The sequence below is a fragment of the Pogona vitticeps genome, chromosome 8, assembly GCF_051106095.1.
Source record: "Pogona vitticeps strain Pit_001003342236 chromosome 8, PviZW2.1, whole genome shotgun sequence".
Lineage (NCBI taxonomy): Eukaryota > Metazoa > Chordata > Lepidosauria > Squamata > Agamidae > Pogona > Pogona vitticeps.
In genome coordinates this window covers 27,285,434-27,300,851 of record NC_135790.1, presented here as the reverse complement: position 1 = coordinate 27,300,851, position 15,418 = coordinate 27,285,434, and the positions used below count along the sequence as shown (strand labels likewise).

The following is a 15,418-nucleotide window of genomic DNA, read 5'->3' as shown; positions in this document are numbered from 1 at the left end:
CTTAAAGCATTTTAAAGTACTTTTGGAGTGACTACTTTTTAAAAAAAGGAAAATAATGAAGCGCATGGGTGAAAAAAAAAAGCAAGGTTCTACAAACTGAGCAGAACGGCCACTTTTGTTTACGACAGATCTGTGTCCAGAGTCAATACTGACATGGCAGAGTGGTCAAGAAATCCCTAGCCCTCACAGGCACGGACTGTGTGCTCTGCTGCTGTTGTAAAGTTCTCTACTGTGGACAGGAGTCCTTGTGGTCAAGGGACCCCCTGGTGACTTTAGCTATGGGGGGGGGGGATAACCTGCCGAGTTCGAGATCCAGGAGTAACACTGCCTGAAATGATTTTGTAAAAGATAAAGCCATTTCGAGGGCAGGTTGGTCATGCACATTTTTGTCCCATGACGTAACTTGTTTTCATGTCAAGCATGCGGCAGCAACTGAAGAACCCGGAGGAAAGATCCCGCATCTTTCTGCAAGCAGGGGAAGGAGAAGTTGCAAACGCTCTCCCCCCTGCCAGCAGAGACTGCTTTTACCTCAATGGTTTTTTGCTGGTCGATTCCCAAGCTGTGCATCAGCCGCAGAACTTGCTCGTTGAACTCTCCAAGGGAAGGCTCGTTCTCCTGTCCCTGGGGATAGAGGATGGGCCTCTGGACGGGCACCTCCACCTGCATCCATTTGTGTTCTTTAATCTGAGCAATGGTGAGCCTCTTTGACGGGTCCAGGACCAGCATCCTCCGGATCAGGTGCTCGCACTCTGCAGGGGGAAGAGGAGAGGCGCCGTTACGTTCAGCACATACAGGACCACGTTGTTCAGAGGCCTTTCCTAGCTGCGTCGCTATTAGTCTAGCCTCTTTGGATATGAGCTATTAGTGACAGGAAACGGCTTCGTTTAGATGCCAAATCAGTTCCTTCTAAAAATAAAAATAATCTTGATTTGTAGAAAGGGCAAAATCCATTTCTCCCACAGGTAACCAATTACAGGGAACAGGGCAATTATTTCTAACTGCAGGCAGAGTGGAAGGAATAATATTAATTCCTCACACCCATGGGGCCAACCGGTGTGCACAAAAACATGACACCTACCGTAACCAATAAGCCTCAGAAATAAAGCAGAAAACCTCTGCTGCTTAGAGCTGCTGAAACATGACCTTGGCCCCAAAGACATCTGTGGCAGAGAATGCTGTCTTATCCTGCAATCCAAGCTTCATGGCTAGGGCTAGGGCTATTGCCTCAACACGTTCACACATTAACAGTATATCATAATTGAATGTTATCTGCCTCAGAAGGGATGGTTGAGCTTTCACTCATCCGCCTGGCCCAGCAGAGGAATGAATCAGAATTTAGCTTCCATATTGGCAGATCCCTGTCTTGGCATGATGTAGGAATCAAGAACAGACCTTTTCAAAAACTCTAGGCAATTCCTAAACAAACCAACTTTAAAACCCAGATTGATTTTTGTGGTTTGTTTAGCAAATTAGTTTACCTACAAGACAACGCCCAGAATCTGCTAAACCTGGTAATACTCCATCGCTTGCGTCCGTGGAAAACCTGTCGTATTAAAGACGACTTCAGGTGACCAGAAGCCTCGTGGCGGCTACCACTCTGCCACAAGATTTGCCCAAATGCTGAAGCCAATATCAGGTTTGTTGCCTAGGTGAAAATCAGGATGGTGCCACCTCCCATCTTATGTACAAAAAAATAAAATAAAAATAAAAAGGACTGGCAGCAGTATCTTTTTTTCAATATGGATTGTGGGGGGGAGAGTGTCCTCAACAAAACTGAAGACCATTGGCCAGCTTAGGAGGGTGCAGGACAGGCGACTGAGCACAGCGCTCTCTCTTCAAATCCCTTGGGGGCACCTCTTGACAACGGTTGCCTGAGACCATGGCTTCCCTCTGCCTCATGGCATGGCCGGCCTTGACCTGGGCCATGCTGGGCTTAACTGCCTGGTTAGAAAGGATGCAAGTCTGCCTGCCGAGAATCCTGCTTGTCTGCATCTGGACTTTTTTCAGACTCCCGAGATATAAAGGTAAGACAATGTCCATTACCTCTACATCCAAAACTGAACAACGGCGATGTCATGGAAAGATCCAGTTTAGCTGGCTGGAGTGGAAGTCAGAGCTTCCATGTGTTCTCACAGCACATTTATCACGGCAAAGCGAACCCTGAACTCACACACACACTGTTTTTGTATATCTGCATCTCAAAGAGCAGAGAAGGCAAGACTGGATGGCAGGCGTGACGACATTAAGAGCTTGGAGGACAAGGATTCTGGCGGCAGGCAGAGCTTATTATGTTCTAAAAGAAGACACGAAGCCAGCCCCCACCGCCTTCAGTGAGCCAAACACCGAAGGGGAAACACAAGAGCAGGGAAGAAATGAGGGCAAAAGGAAGCACAGTAAGGCTGTGGACACACTGCTTTGGGGCCGGGAGTCCTTGTTTACACCCCCTACAAAAAAGGAGCATACTAGGAGATGCTGCATTTGACAAGTGGTGTCTCCTCCCACAACACGGACAACTGAAACCAAAGGCAGAGCTAGGCAATCCCTCTATTGGCCCCCAACATATTTTGAAAAAAGAAAAAGAAACAAAAAGAGCGAGAGTGTCAGGAGTCTTCGTTAGGCTGGTGGTTGTAAAAGTTGAGAAGGGAGGAAAGAAGTGAAAAAGTTGAGAATTCACCCTTGCCAGAGATGAAAGACCCCATGACTTCTTGCGAGGCGCACATGGATGGCTCGGCTCAGCTGCCAGAGGGCAACTAGAAGGCTGCTCCTCTTAGGGCTGAAATCATAGAAGAACATCATCCCTGGCCATCATCCCAACTCAACACAAGTTGAGCTCATGTGCTCTGAAACTCGTGCACTCCCATCCATGCAGTTGCATGTGCTGATACAGCTTGGGGCAATAACAGGCTGCTCACACAGACCATTTTGATGGGGACTCACAGCCTTATAGCACCAACGTCAATTTTTGGGGCCGGCCCTTGGTGACGTCGCTCTCTGTCCAGTTAGAAATAGTTGGTTATTCTGGGTTGAATTTCTAGTCTTTGGCCCCAGAAACTCGTGACAATGGCTGTGGGGGATCCATACCCAAACAACTCTACGACACTGGTGCAGGTAGGTCTTACCTTCTGACATGAAATAAGGGATCCGGAATCTTCCTTCCAGAACCCGCTGCCTCAGGATGGGGAGGGTGGGTCCGTCGAAAGGCAGTGCTCCACAAACTAAGACATAAAGAACTACACCCATGCTCTGGAAAACATAAGAAGGGTTCTAGATTTGCCTTTGAACACAGCCAGTTAAAAATGGAAACAGGGAGAATAACTGCTCCAAAAGGTACTGGTCATAAAACCATGCAAAATATTCCCAAAGTGCCGTCAACCTCTCTTGTGTCTGAATCGGCATTTAAGGCATGGGTGTTGGCCCATCTTTGGGTCTGAATGCCAAGTCTGTCTTTAGCACCAAGTCTGAGTCCCTATTAAAAGCAAGCTTTCTTGCCCCCACCCCAAAAAAGGGAGGGGTAGGCAAGCTCTGGATTATGACTTGAGTCTGAGTCATTGGGGGGGAAATGCTGAGTCTTAAGTCGAGTCACCGGCGTGACTTTGGTCTGAGTTGACATCAAGTCCCACGACTGGAGCCCCCATCCCTGATTCAAGGTCTACCTCAAACTAAGCTCCCCTCCCCTGCAAGACCCATGATCCACAGCCAAGAGCGCCACCTTCAGTCCTTAGAAGGCAACACCAGATTTTGCACTGAATCTATTACATTTTTCTAGAACTTTGCAGAAAGGCAGCCGGGATATCAGAAGAATGATTCACCTCTTGCTTATCTTGGCTACCAAGGTTGCACTGTGGGTGCAGAGACTCAAATCTGACCCTGGCTGGGCTGGAGGTGGGGGAGTCGTGAGCTTCAAGCACGTTTGGACAGGGGTTTCATCAGGAGGCAGGTTATTTTTTTGTTAGTGATTAGACAAGGGAAGGAAGGAATCCCAATGCGATGCCACAATGGTTAGCTTGCTACCGCTTCACCAGCTAGGATAAGGCTTTGCCAGGCTTGTGGTCCAACGGGCTCTCTGCGGGGTCCATTTCGCCAGCGGGATCCAGAAGCTACTGTAGTACAAATATCCTACTGAAGACTGTAGATACAGTACATCAAAACTGAATGAACAGTCCTACAAGAATCCTTGCAATGGCATAACTGTCAAGATTTGAGATTGATAGAGGAGTGTGGAGTCTCAAAGCTGGCTTCACTCAAGTAAGCCACCTTCAATACATTAAGTATTCTTAATCCATGCCTTAAGTCCACCCCAAATTCCTCTTGACTGCTCCCTGGTCAGAAGGCACAAATCGGATCTTCCCTAGCTCCCAACTTGCGAAAGCTTAAGGGGGTAAACAACAACAACAAAATATCTCTGAAAGTCAGGGCAAGAGTGCCCGACCCTGATTTCATGCAAAGCCTGTTAAAAGTTATTATGCAAGATGGGAGGGACTGAGAGGGAGAAGAGCAAACTCAAAGCATCAGCAGCAGGTCAACTGCCAAGCCTTCTTTTGAAAGAGTACACATTCTCTGGGCGCGTGAAGGGAAAGTTTTAAAATCTGCCCAGCAACTTCGTATCACGCAGAGATGGCGATGGCACAATGACAAAAGCACTGAGACACATGATACAGTTATATCTATAGTTGTAGAAGGGCTAGATGTGTTAGTCCATGCAAACATCATAGGTGAAAACAAAAGCAAAAGAAAAAAATGTGGTAGCGCCTTTATCTATCTATCTATCTATCTATCTATCTATCTATCTATCTATCTATCTATCTATCTATCTATCTATCTATCTATCTATCTATCTATCTATCTATCTATCTATCTATCTGTCTGTCTGTCTGTCTGTCTCTCTCTCTCTCTCTCTGTGTATATATATATGCACACACACACACACATATATATATACACACTGTATATATATATATATACTAACGTATGTAGAACATATATATGTGTGTGTTCTACATATGTTAGTTTATATACATACATACATATACATAGATACAAAACCTCACCATTGTGTATCACGTACACAATGTGTGTATCATGTATGTAGAACATTATATATATATATAATAAAAGTTATTATGCAAGATGGGAGGGACTGAGAGGGAGAAGAGCAAACTCAAAGCATCACATATGTAGAACATATATATGTTCTACATATGTGATGTTTCATACATTTACCACCTGCTTTCCATGTTTAAATGGTGAGGTTTTGTTCTCTTCTGAAAGTTTGGCCAGAACATCAGCTCTCTGAACATTTTTTTCAGCCCATTGTACATTCGGGTGGGTGGGAATGGGCAGAGATGGAAATCTTTCCATGAGAGTAGCAACACTGGCCAAGCTTTTACTTATTTTTTCAAAAAGAGTTTTTAGATTGTACTGTGATTCCCTACCCCCCCACCCCAGTTTCCAGAGACAATTTTGTCAACAACCTGGCAAAGCCAAGAGCTTCCACAAATATTTCTCCAAACTTCAGTTGCTCCTGCCCATCCTTGTGGATGCTATAAATCCGAGGGTGCGGGCAGGGTGTGTTCTGAGTTCATCTGGAAGTTAACCCGGGCAGCAGGAGCAACAAGGCAGGGCCTGTTCCTTTCCTGAATAGCAAATCGTGTTGGGATTTGTGTTTATTGGTTAAACAGCGTGGATGGATTCACGTGGCCGCATCCAGCTCTCAGGCCTGGGTCCCGCCTTGCTTTCGGGCAGCATGTGAAGAGTGGCCATTTCTGACGTGGTGAATTTCACCTCTGGGAGTGGAGCCCCCCACCCACTCGCAACGGGACCATCGCCGCTTGATGTATATTCGAAGCAGGCAGGCAGGAGCAAGCTTTGGGGTGCTTATCTGCTTACCCTGCCTGTTTGAACTGGGACTGTAAACCAGTGACAGAAAATGCTGAGAAAGGCACCAGGGAGACATTCAGGCTTACGAGCCTCAGCTTCCAAAACTCTCGGTGCTACAAAAGGGGGGGGGGGAATCATGCTGTGGGGAGGCATGGCTAATACCAGGAGACAGAAAGACCCAATTCCTAGCAAGGAGAGGGAGAAATAAAGAGCAGCATGCTTGCCAAGGCATTCAATGGCACCAGGAACCTAGCTCGGCGCATTCCCCCTCCTGCATGCACTTTGTGAGAGCTTCTCGCTACCCGGCACGTCCTTTTCCATTAGAGTCCCATGAAAGCAAACACACGCAAGCAAGCACAGAGAGGTTCAGCCTTCAGCAAAGCCGTTCAAGGCAAACAGGCTGTTCCCTCCGCCGAAAAAGAGGGCAGATCGCAGCCGTGTGCAAATGACTCAGACGGTCCCTCCGGCGTTAGACAGAAATTTGGTTTGCACTCCCAAGGAAGGAGGCAGTAATGTGTCAAAACACGGTGCGGACATTCAAGCCCAGGCTAACACAGACTGCAAGAAGGAGGGGGGTGTCAGGTCTCTCTCTGCAAGGGCTAAATTATTTCTTTTTCACAATGAACGTCAGTTTCCAAGGGAAGTCTCAAAGCCTCTGGGTCTTTGTGATAACACATGCTCTCTGGTGATTAAACAGCTATAGATCTAGGGGCTTCACAAGAGAAAGGAAATATATCTAAAACAGAGCAGTCGCTTGAAAAAGCCCCTTTACTTAATATAATGGAGATACCCAAATATCCAGCTGCGGGCCCTCATACTGCTGGCCTTCAAAGACCTCCGGAGCTGCATAAGGGGGGCTTCCGCACCAGGTTGTCAAAGGCTCCCCGCTTTTGTAGAAGTTTCCAAACCCAAAATCTGTGAAAGGAAAAAAGAAAAGGGTGTGTGTGTTATCACAGAACCACCACACTGGAATAGCAGGGAAGGGCACAGAGGAATAGAGGGTTTTAATAAATAGAGTCCCAAAGATACAACTGTAATTCTTTATTACCTTGTTGTTTTACACATACCTTAGCAGCAGAATTTATACTTAGCACTATTGAAACAGTTTTCAACTACTAATGGACTAGATTGTGTTTATCCTCAGTGATACTATTAACATTCTTTAAAATGTATTGTAAACAATAAATGTAACATTTGTGTACATGTATAAATATCCTTCTCAGAAATAGTGAGAATGTTTTGTTTCTCTCGTGGCGGGACCAAAGTTCATTGACAGAATGATCAGTGGGAAATAAAGATACAAAATGTTGTGAACCATTGTATTAAGGCCAAATTTCCCCTGATTTCCTAGCATTTCCAGGGCCTTGTTCAAGCTTAACCGTATCAAGAGGAACACCCCTCCTTTAGCCTGCCTTTGACACCTCTTGGAGTGCTCAATAGAATTTCTGGAACTGTCTTTAATTCTGAAATAGGAACCAAATGCAACAAAGCCAACAACATCTTGGGCCACCAAATCCCAGCCCCTGGCTGCACCCCACCGAAACAGCACTGTGTGTCCACCACACTGTGCCCTTCAAAATAAACCAACTTAATACCGACAGTTACCAAATCTGAGATCTAAAGAAACCTTCCTCGGCTCGGAATCTGCACTCAACGATAAGAGAATGACGGCCAGGTCTGGATGGGCCTTCTGGGTCCCCAGAGCATCCCACATGACATGCCTCTGAAACGTGGGTGCAATTAAGCATCGTGACTCGTCTGCAGTGGTGCTGAGTTGTAGGAGTACCAGGCGGTCCTTTCACAGTTGGTCTTACACACAAGGGTGTCAATTTAAAGCTAGAGGTAGGCAGCTGACAACTCTTCCCGTTGGTCTTAACGAACACAGCCAATCATCAGAGATGACGGGAACCACAGACCCTCGACATCTGGAGGGCATCCCATTGTGTGCCGCTGGCTTAAAGCAACCAAGATCCCGAGCATTCAACAACAGGGGAGGGACATCAGTTGTTTGAACCTACCCAAAACGTGGCCCTGGCAGGTCAGAGCGGGAAGTATCCCAGGAGATTTCTGAGGACAGCTCTTAGGAATCTGAAATCAATTTTCAGGCACGTCCCCGAGAAAGCAGCTTTGATCTTGTTCCCCACTTGCACACTTCCTCGCTGGGTACGGCTTAAATCTACTTGGCACGGTGCTCGGCTGTTCATTCAAACGCCTTTTCAGGAAGCTGTGGCTGAATAAACTGCCACGTACAATGCTCAAGTCACTGAAGTCCTAGAGAGCCTTAAAAGCTGCTAAAATACCTACCTACGTCATCAGAGCAGCTTCAAAGGTCGGAATGTATACACCGAGAGCAAAGAGGAGGTGTGCACTTAAAGCTGCTGGGTGAAGGGGACACAATGGCGGCAACCCAAGAGTCTATTCTACCATTCGACATCCCCTACGTGGCTCTAGCGTTGGTGGCGACAAAGGAGCAAGGGGGTGCGGACTTGAACCGGCACAGTGTTCTTGCTTTAAAAACTTCCAGGAGACAAAACAGGCACGTGCTTCCCGTTCCCTCTGTACTTTATCTTGCTCAAGACCGCTGTCAAAAGTATAGCATACATTGTTTGCACAATGTTTCTAACACACGCTCGGTACAGCGTGGCGGTCATACACTTTCCAGCAGCACTGCACGCGGCCCGGCTCATGTCATTCTCAGGGAGCAGCCCTCTTGACTTTCAAAGCGTCCTCTTCCTTTGCAGGGCACAGAGGGGGCACAGGGCTGGCTTCCTGCTACACTTCTGCTGCAAATCTAGCCTCCGAACAACAAGCTCATAGCTTTGCTGCGCACAGCGATCGCCCCACGAGGTTCAGGGAACACGGAAGGCGTCTCTCGGAACCACACAGCACTACCGCTTTAGTCTGATCTCCCGTCTCTATCGTTTAGAGCCATGTGGCATTCTGAGTCAAGAGCAGAGCTGTCAAACGTTGCCAAAGAGGAGACACAGCACAGGCATCATCATCATCATCAAGCACTCCCATCTGTTCCAGCGGTGGGTCTGCGGGCCTTCAGCTGGAGAAAGAGATCCCCCGTTCACCTTGCATGACCTCCCGCCATGAGACACAGCCTAGTTCCCAGTTCATCTTCTGCTTCCTACTAGACAGAGTTGGGGAGGTCCCTTCCACCAAACGTTGGCTTTGAAACAGACCCGTAGTCACGAACAGCTTTCGGGCCACCTTAAAGGCACACATATTGGCCTTTTACGCAACCCTCTTGCCTATTCTCAAAGTTAATCTTGACTGTGATTTGACAAACAAGTCGGCTTCGTAAACTATGTATGGCATGCACTTGAACTCTGAGTGCCAGTTTTGACGTAAGTTGAGTCTCAAACAGAAGCTTGAGCTTCCCAAGCCCTCCACTGTCACGTAAAACAGGGTGAGATCCTGTGAGCCTAAAGCTGTGCGCAACCTGTACCAAGGAGAAGGGTTCCACAAACAGACTTTTCAGAAAGCATCTGTCCAGGATACAGAACTGCTTGTTTTATTTCGAATTGTTGACACAAGCCTGCGTAAGACCCACTTGGTGAATTGAGATTAAGTTCTCAAAGCTGCGAAATAAAGCAAACCAACAAAAAGCAGATGAGATCACCTCAAGGTACTCGTATTTGCCCTTTAAAAAAAAAAGGTGGCTGTCAGAACCATGCGCTAAGTGTTCGCACAGTTATCTTACTCTTTGAAAGAGGATGGGTATGAAGGAGGATCTTGAAAAACAAAGAAGGGCCACATAATTAATTGCAAAAGGGATGTGATGAAGCCACAAGTGGAATAAAAATAAATCAAATCCCTGCTGATGGCTACAGAAATATTGATCTTTTTAATGGTAGCAGATGGTCTAATTTACTGTGAGGTCCGCTCTTGCCCTGAAGTCATAATCGCCTGGACAGGGAGAAATTTACTTGTAATTTACCCGAGAAGGACTGGGAAACTGAGTTTTCACCTCATTTTCTGTTTTCTCCTCTACAATTCAGAGGCCTCGAAGAAGAACCTGTGCTCTCGTTTTACTCAGTCAGATGGTTGTGAAGTTTTCAAAAACTCATTTGGCAAACTTTATCTTTTGCTCTAGATACTTGTCAAAACAGGCTGCAATATATCCCTCCCCCCACAAGCCCCTACATATTACATACCTTCTAAGGGTGAAAGATGTACAGTATAATGGTGCCTTTCCAAACTAGATTTCAAATTAGATTGTGCATAATTTTGGAAAAGTAAAATTACGTGGGTCTGAACCATCAAATGTATGCAAACACAAACACACACACGCTTTCCAGCATCAACACCTCTGAAGCCCCTGGGTATTAAATACAGAAAAAGGCTCCTTCTGAGCAAAGGAAAGTGTCCCGTTTCCCCCTCTTGAAGGACAAGGAGGAATATCAATTCCCAAGCCTGCCCAGCCCCCTGAGAAATAAACACGGCAGGAGCGCATGTGCCTCCTTTGGGGCGCGCATGTGTTTCCCAGTTCCTGAGGCTAAGACGCAGTGGGCTATATCTTAGACACTCTTAAGCATTATCTTACTTACAGATGGACTCAGTGGGGAAAATACATAGAAAAGTACGCTTCAGGAAAGGAGGAATCTCACACTCAAAATTTATATCGAAAGTGATTCTGCAAATGGGTTTTGGTGTGGTGCCTCTCGCCGACTCTGACCGTCCAAACTCTGCCAGCTGTACCAAGGAGAGCGGTGCCCTATCAGGCCTTACTGCTGAGCCCAGGGAACCCCCTAAAGCCCCCAATACATTTGAACCCAAAGGATCTAGGCTCCCACGAACAGAAGTGGTGAAGCACCGGGCTGAGTCAATACAGGTGTGCCTCTCCAAATAGTTCAACGAAGCCCGTGCATTAACAACAAAAATGCATGTGAAATTATGTGTATTCATACTGACTCACACTATTCAGCCTGCTCACGATTTTAAGATTGTAATCCTTTGCGAGGAATGTCGGAACATTATTAAACATAAATATAGAACAGCATGCACCTTTGTCCCACACTCCTGTACAGACTTGTAAACCACTGTTCACCTGAGGCAAGTCAAGAAGACTCTGGTGTGGCCAAGCAAGACAGGTGGGGGCAGCCCTGGTCTGCGAGGCCACAGAAAAGGAGGTAAAACAGGCGGCTCAGAGGGGAAGTCTCTGCAGACCTCTTTGGCTGAAGATGCTCCACTCTGGAGGCAGCTTGTGGGACTTGCATCCCTTGGCTTCCTTGAAGACAGGCCAGCGGTCCCTCCCCATGTCCTAACCGGAATAAAGCACCTCTATTCTTAAGCAGAAATGTGGACTGGTCACGTTTAGGCTGTTGCAGGCACTCAACAAGACTCTTGTGGCACATCAGGGCAACAGATTCCGTCAGGAGCCTTTGTGTGACTTGCTGAGGTGGTGACGACAGCCGTCCACGAAGGCTGGTGCCCAATTTAAGTACAGTGGTGTCTCACATCACGATTGCCCTGCATTACGACGAAACTGCATTACAACGATCTTTTTGCAAATGCAATTGCGATTGCAAAACGATGGTCTGAATGGGTTTTTTTTTCGCTTTGCGATGATCGGTTCCCTGCTTCAGGAACCGATTCTTTGCAAAACGACGATTTTCGGACAGCTGATTGGCAGTTTCAAAATGGCCGCCGGGTAAATGAAATGGCTCCCCACTGTTTTCTGGGACAGATTCCTCGCTGCACAGCCACCAAAAATGGCCACCCTATGGAGGATCTTCGCTGGACCGTGAGTTTCCAGCCCTTTGGAACTCATTGAAGGGGTTTTTACGACGTTTTCGTTCTACAGCGATTTCACTGGAATGAATTAACATCGTAATGTGAGGCACCACTGTAGGTGAATGCCACTGCCAATTAACAAGAGATCCACATCCTTCCTTGGAGAGAAAGACAGGGAGTGTAACATGCATGGTGAAACATTTACACAGGGGGACCCACCTGGCAAGCCTGTCGTCAAGAACGTCGTGGGTCTAAGAAGGCAGAAGTGGGTGGCGCTTGAGGGACCAGCGTACAGCTGAGCAGCACAAGCCCACAACCCCTCCGTTTTCACAAGTGTGTTTGTTACAGAGGCTTTCGGGGGGGGACTCACCTTGTGGGCCTTGCCTCCTTCGTCAGAGCAGTGGATTTTATTAGTGAGACCGAGTATTACTTACACTCACCAGCGCCGGGGCCCTTTAAGCTCGCTCTATCAGTTTTAAAAACAAGCAAACCCAACCGATTTTGGGGAAAAAAATCCTTTGGCCTCAAAAAAGAAAAAAAAGCAGGGGAGTTTGGAAAACGAGTCATCGGAGATGGCAGATCTGGTTGCTGGCAAAAGTCAACTTCACTTGGGGAACGTGTGGGCCTTTTGTTATTTAGGTGAGCAACGGCAGTAATTGCACAGAGACGAGGTAGCTGATAAACGGAAAGGGAGCCAACGGAGAGAGAGAGAGGGAAACAAACCTGACCCGCCACAGGAGCGGAGCAGCTGATCATCACCTGGTTCTGACGTCAATGCCGGCTCCGCCGCCACCAGCTGCCTCTCCCGGGCTCACTTTCCTTCAAATGACCTCACGGGAACCAGATCTGGGCCGTGCAGCGTCATTCTGCTGGTCAAATTCCTCCCGTGGGCTTAACCCCTCCTGGCCTTTAAAGAGGCTAACGTGGACTTTAAGAAGTAGGTTAAGAGTCCACAAAGGAGCATCTTCCCCCCCCCCCCCGTAATGTAAGCTCAAAGGTGCAGCCACAGCTGACCCTGGCGGGGCCTCGGTGAGGCCAGGATCCGACCATGCAGAATTCAGGCCATGCCAAATGGAAATTCCAAACCAAAGACCGTCACACCTCCCTCGCCCTCCGGTGCAATCTAGCCCGTAGAATTATTTCCTGAGGCAAGTGCTGAGGACAATCATCTTGCCAAGGGATCAGGGGGTCTTGACAGAAACGATTCCCCGCCCTTTTTCTCCACGGCCCCCTTCCCCCCCCATGGGCGCCACCCCAGAAGGGTCCGGGAAGTCACTCAGGGACAAAACCTACCATGGGGGCCCGCAGGAGAGAAGCCGACTCAGTCACTTGTCCAGATTTCCCTTCAAGGTTTTTTTTCCCCACCCAATTGACAAGAAATCGGAGAAAAACAGCAGGAAAAGTTGCCACGTAAATGAGTGGTGGAAGGAAGCGGGGCGGAGGTAATTGACTAGGTGGTAAATTGCCGTCTTTATCTTTTAATTTCCCTGTCACAATCAGTTATTCAGGGCAAGCGCTTGCGGAAATATTAATTGGAAAGCACAAAGTCTTTTCAGGAAAGAGAATAAATGTTTGAAAATGAGACCAGGATTAATTTGGGTAGATCTCTTTAGAGGGGAGCAAGCGAAGATCTCCAGGCAGGTGGAGCAGATGCTGCTGCAAGCTGCCAGCATAACAATTCCTTGAATTTCAAAGGGAATCCCTTCTCCCTCCCGCAAAATCTTAAAAATATACTGTGTATAATTTACTGCACAGTAAACTGCGTCAGCCATTTCCTTAAACCAGTCATTTGTAAAGCAACTTTTCCCGCTGCTTTTCTCAGATTTCTTAGCAATTTGAAAAAAAAAAAAAAAAAACACTTTGAGCATCAACTGCAGGAAATGCTATGGTGGGTGGATATTGCCTTAGAAAAGAATTAGGACACCTATGTGAGCGTCAAGCCTTCCAGCGACAACTAGTCATGGCGGCTAAATGGAACCCCCTATGTTCAGGGGTAGTGTATAGCAAATATCAGCAGCTAAGGGATGAACGATAGAGGGTTTGTGATCCTGCAGGAATCATTGTCAACAGTCACTGTTGGTAACAGGATGCTGGAAGAGATGCACCTTTGCGTTGATCTCACAGGCGCCTACGTTGTTCCAAAACACAGTTGAGAAGACAGGAAGGTACAGAGCAGTGGTGGGCAAAATGCGGCCTGCAAGCCCTCCCGAGCGTCACTGGTGCCGAAATAAGCGTAAAAATTGCCTACTGCACCCTCAGAGATGCTACTGGCCAAGTTGAAGGTCAACTCTGGTTAGGCAGAAAGTAGTCTGTTCCCAAAACAAAAACAAACACACACACACACAGAAGCAACCTTCCAGTCATTTCCTGATTCAAAAAAACCGGCGGGTGTGGGCCATCAGAGTCCGAGAAAGAATAAAAATGACCCTACCAACCCTTGGCGGCTGGCCATGGCAGTACGTAGGAGGGAAGACTGGACTGTCAAGGGGATGCAGGGTCAAATGTTTGCTTGAGCCATTCCCCACCCTCCCACCCCTTCAGCCTATTCTACCTCCAGCATTACTGTGAGAACATAAGGGTGTGTGTGTGATAAACCAGGTATGCTAGGAGGATGGGCATAATATAAGCAGACTCCTTGTTCATGTAGTGAGCTTTCAGGTCACAGTGACCTCATCGTTCTATTTAAGTCCTGATTTCTTTTCAATGGAGGAGAATGTGAAGGAGACGCAGGGCTACGAGCACACGGAATCCCAATGAGCTGGGTTGCACCAAACCCAGACAAGGTGTTTGCCAGGCCAACGGAAAGCGGAAGACGGTAACTAGCCCTGTATCCATGTGTCAAAGACAGACTGATTTCGAATGCTACCCTCGTGGCACTATTTCTTTAAAAGGCAAATGCTGTGAAAAGCTGACCAATTAAGAAACCGAGGCTTCTGCAGAACACGCCAGAGTGGGTTCTTCACCCCTACAGACAAGACCTCCTGCAGTTTTCCCACTTTTCTATCTTTTAACTCCTTGCCCAAAAGATGATTAATTAAAAGGAGATGTGGGAATAGACCCGGTTGAGACAGAACTGTGATCTATGCATGAGGAACTGAACACTTCCTCATTCCCAACTTCTGCTTTGTCACGTACGTAAACCTATCAAAACATGGAGTAAACTTACGGAAGGCAACTTAAGAGAATCCGTTAACATTAGACAATTTACTGGCTCTTCTTAATATACTACTGCTCCATCCATTTCAGATGCAGATGAACCAAATGCCCAGCACTCTATGCTTTCCCAACAAAACAAAATGTCATTCTGTACCCTTTAAGAATCACAGACTCATAGAGGTGGATGGGACTCCAGGACCATCAAGCCCAATCCCTGACGAATATCGGAAACCCACACCCAAAGCATCCCTGATAGATGGTCACCTAACCGTTTTATACAGGTACTGTCCTTTCAGTGCAGCAACATCAAGGTCTCTTTTCCTCTCTAACTCCCAATATTAAGGTTAGTGCTTCAGAGTCTTATTAGCTATTGAATGTCATCATCATAATTATTTCAGAACTGCGGAGCTGGAAAAGATCATATGGATCGTCGAGTCCAGCCCTTGTCAAGGAAGCCCAGTGGGGAATCAAACTCCCAAACTCTGGCTCTGCAGCCAGAAACCCCAACCACGGTAGATCAATGTACTTTTTCCCAGCCGATCACGCAGGATCTACCACCATGCAAAAGGACCAAAGCACAAACATCTGCCAACTGTCAAAAGCTCCTTTAAAGGCACAAGTTGTATTTTAGAGCAGGAGAAAA

At 47.1% G+C, this 15,418-nt stretch overlaps 1 protein-coding gene across 2 annotated transcripts in view; it reads right to left on the bottom strand.

Annotated features, from left to right (window-relative positions):
• SIK2 (salt inducible kinase 2) overlaps positions 1 to 15,418 on the bottom strand; it is a 66,602-nt gene that overhangs the window by 19,083 nt on the left and 32,101 nt on the right. For both annotated transcript variants that reach the window (XM_072979289.2, XM_020792981.3), the window contains 3 exons: positions 6,668 to 6,792; positions 3,120 to 3,243; positions 529 to 749 (listed from right to left, as the gene is read on the bottom strand). In XM_072979289.2, the coding sequence (XP_072835390.2) occupies positions 529 to 749; positions 3,120 to 3,243; positions 6,668 to 6,792 (470 nt within the window). The remainder of the gene's footprint in view (positions 1 to 528; positions 750 to 3,119; positions 3,244 to 6,667; positions 6,793 to 15,418) is intronic.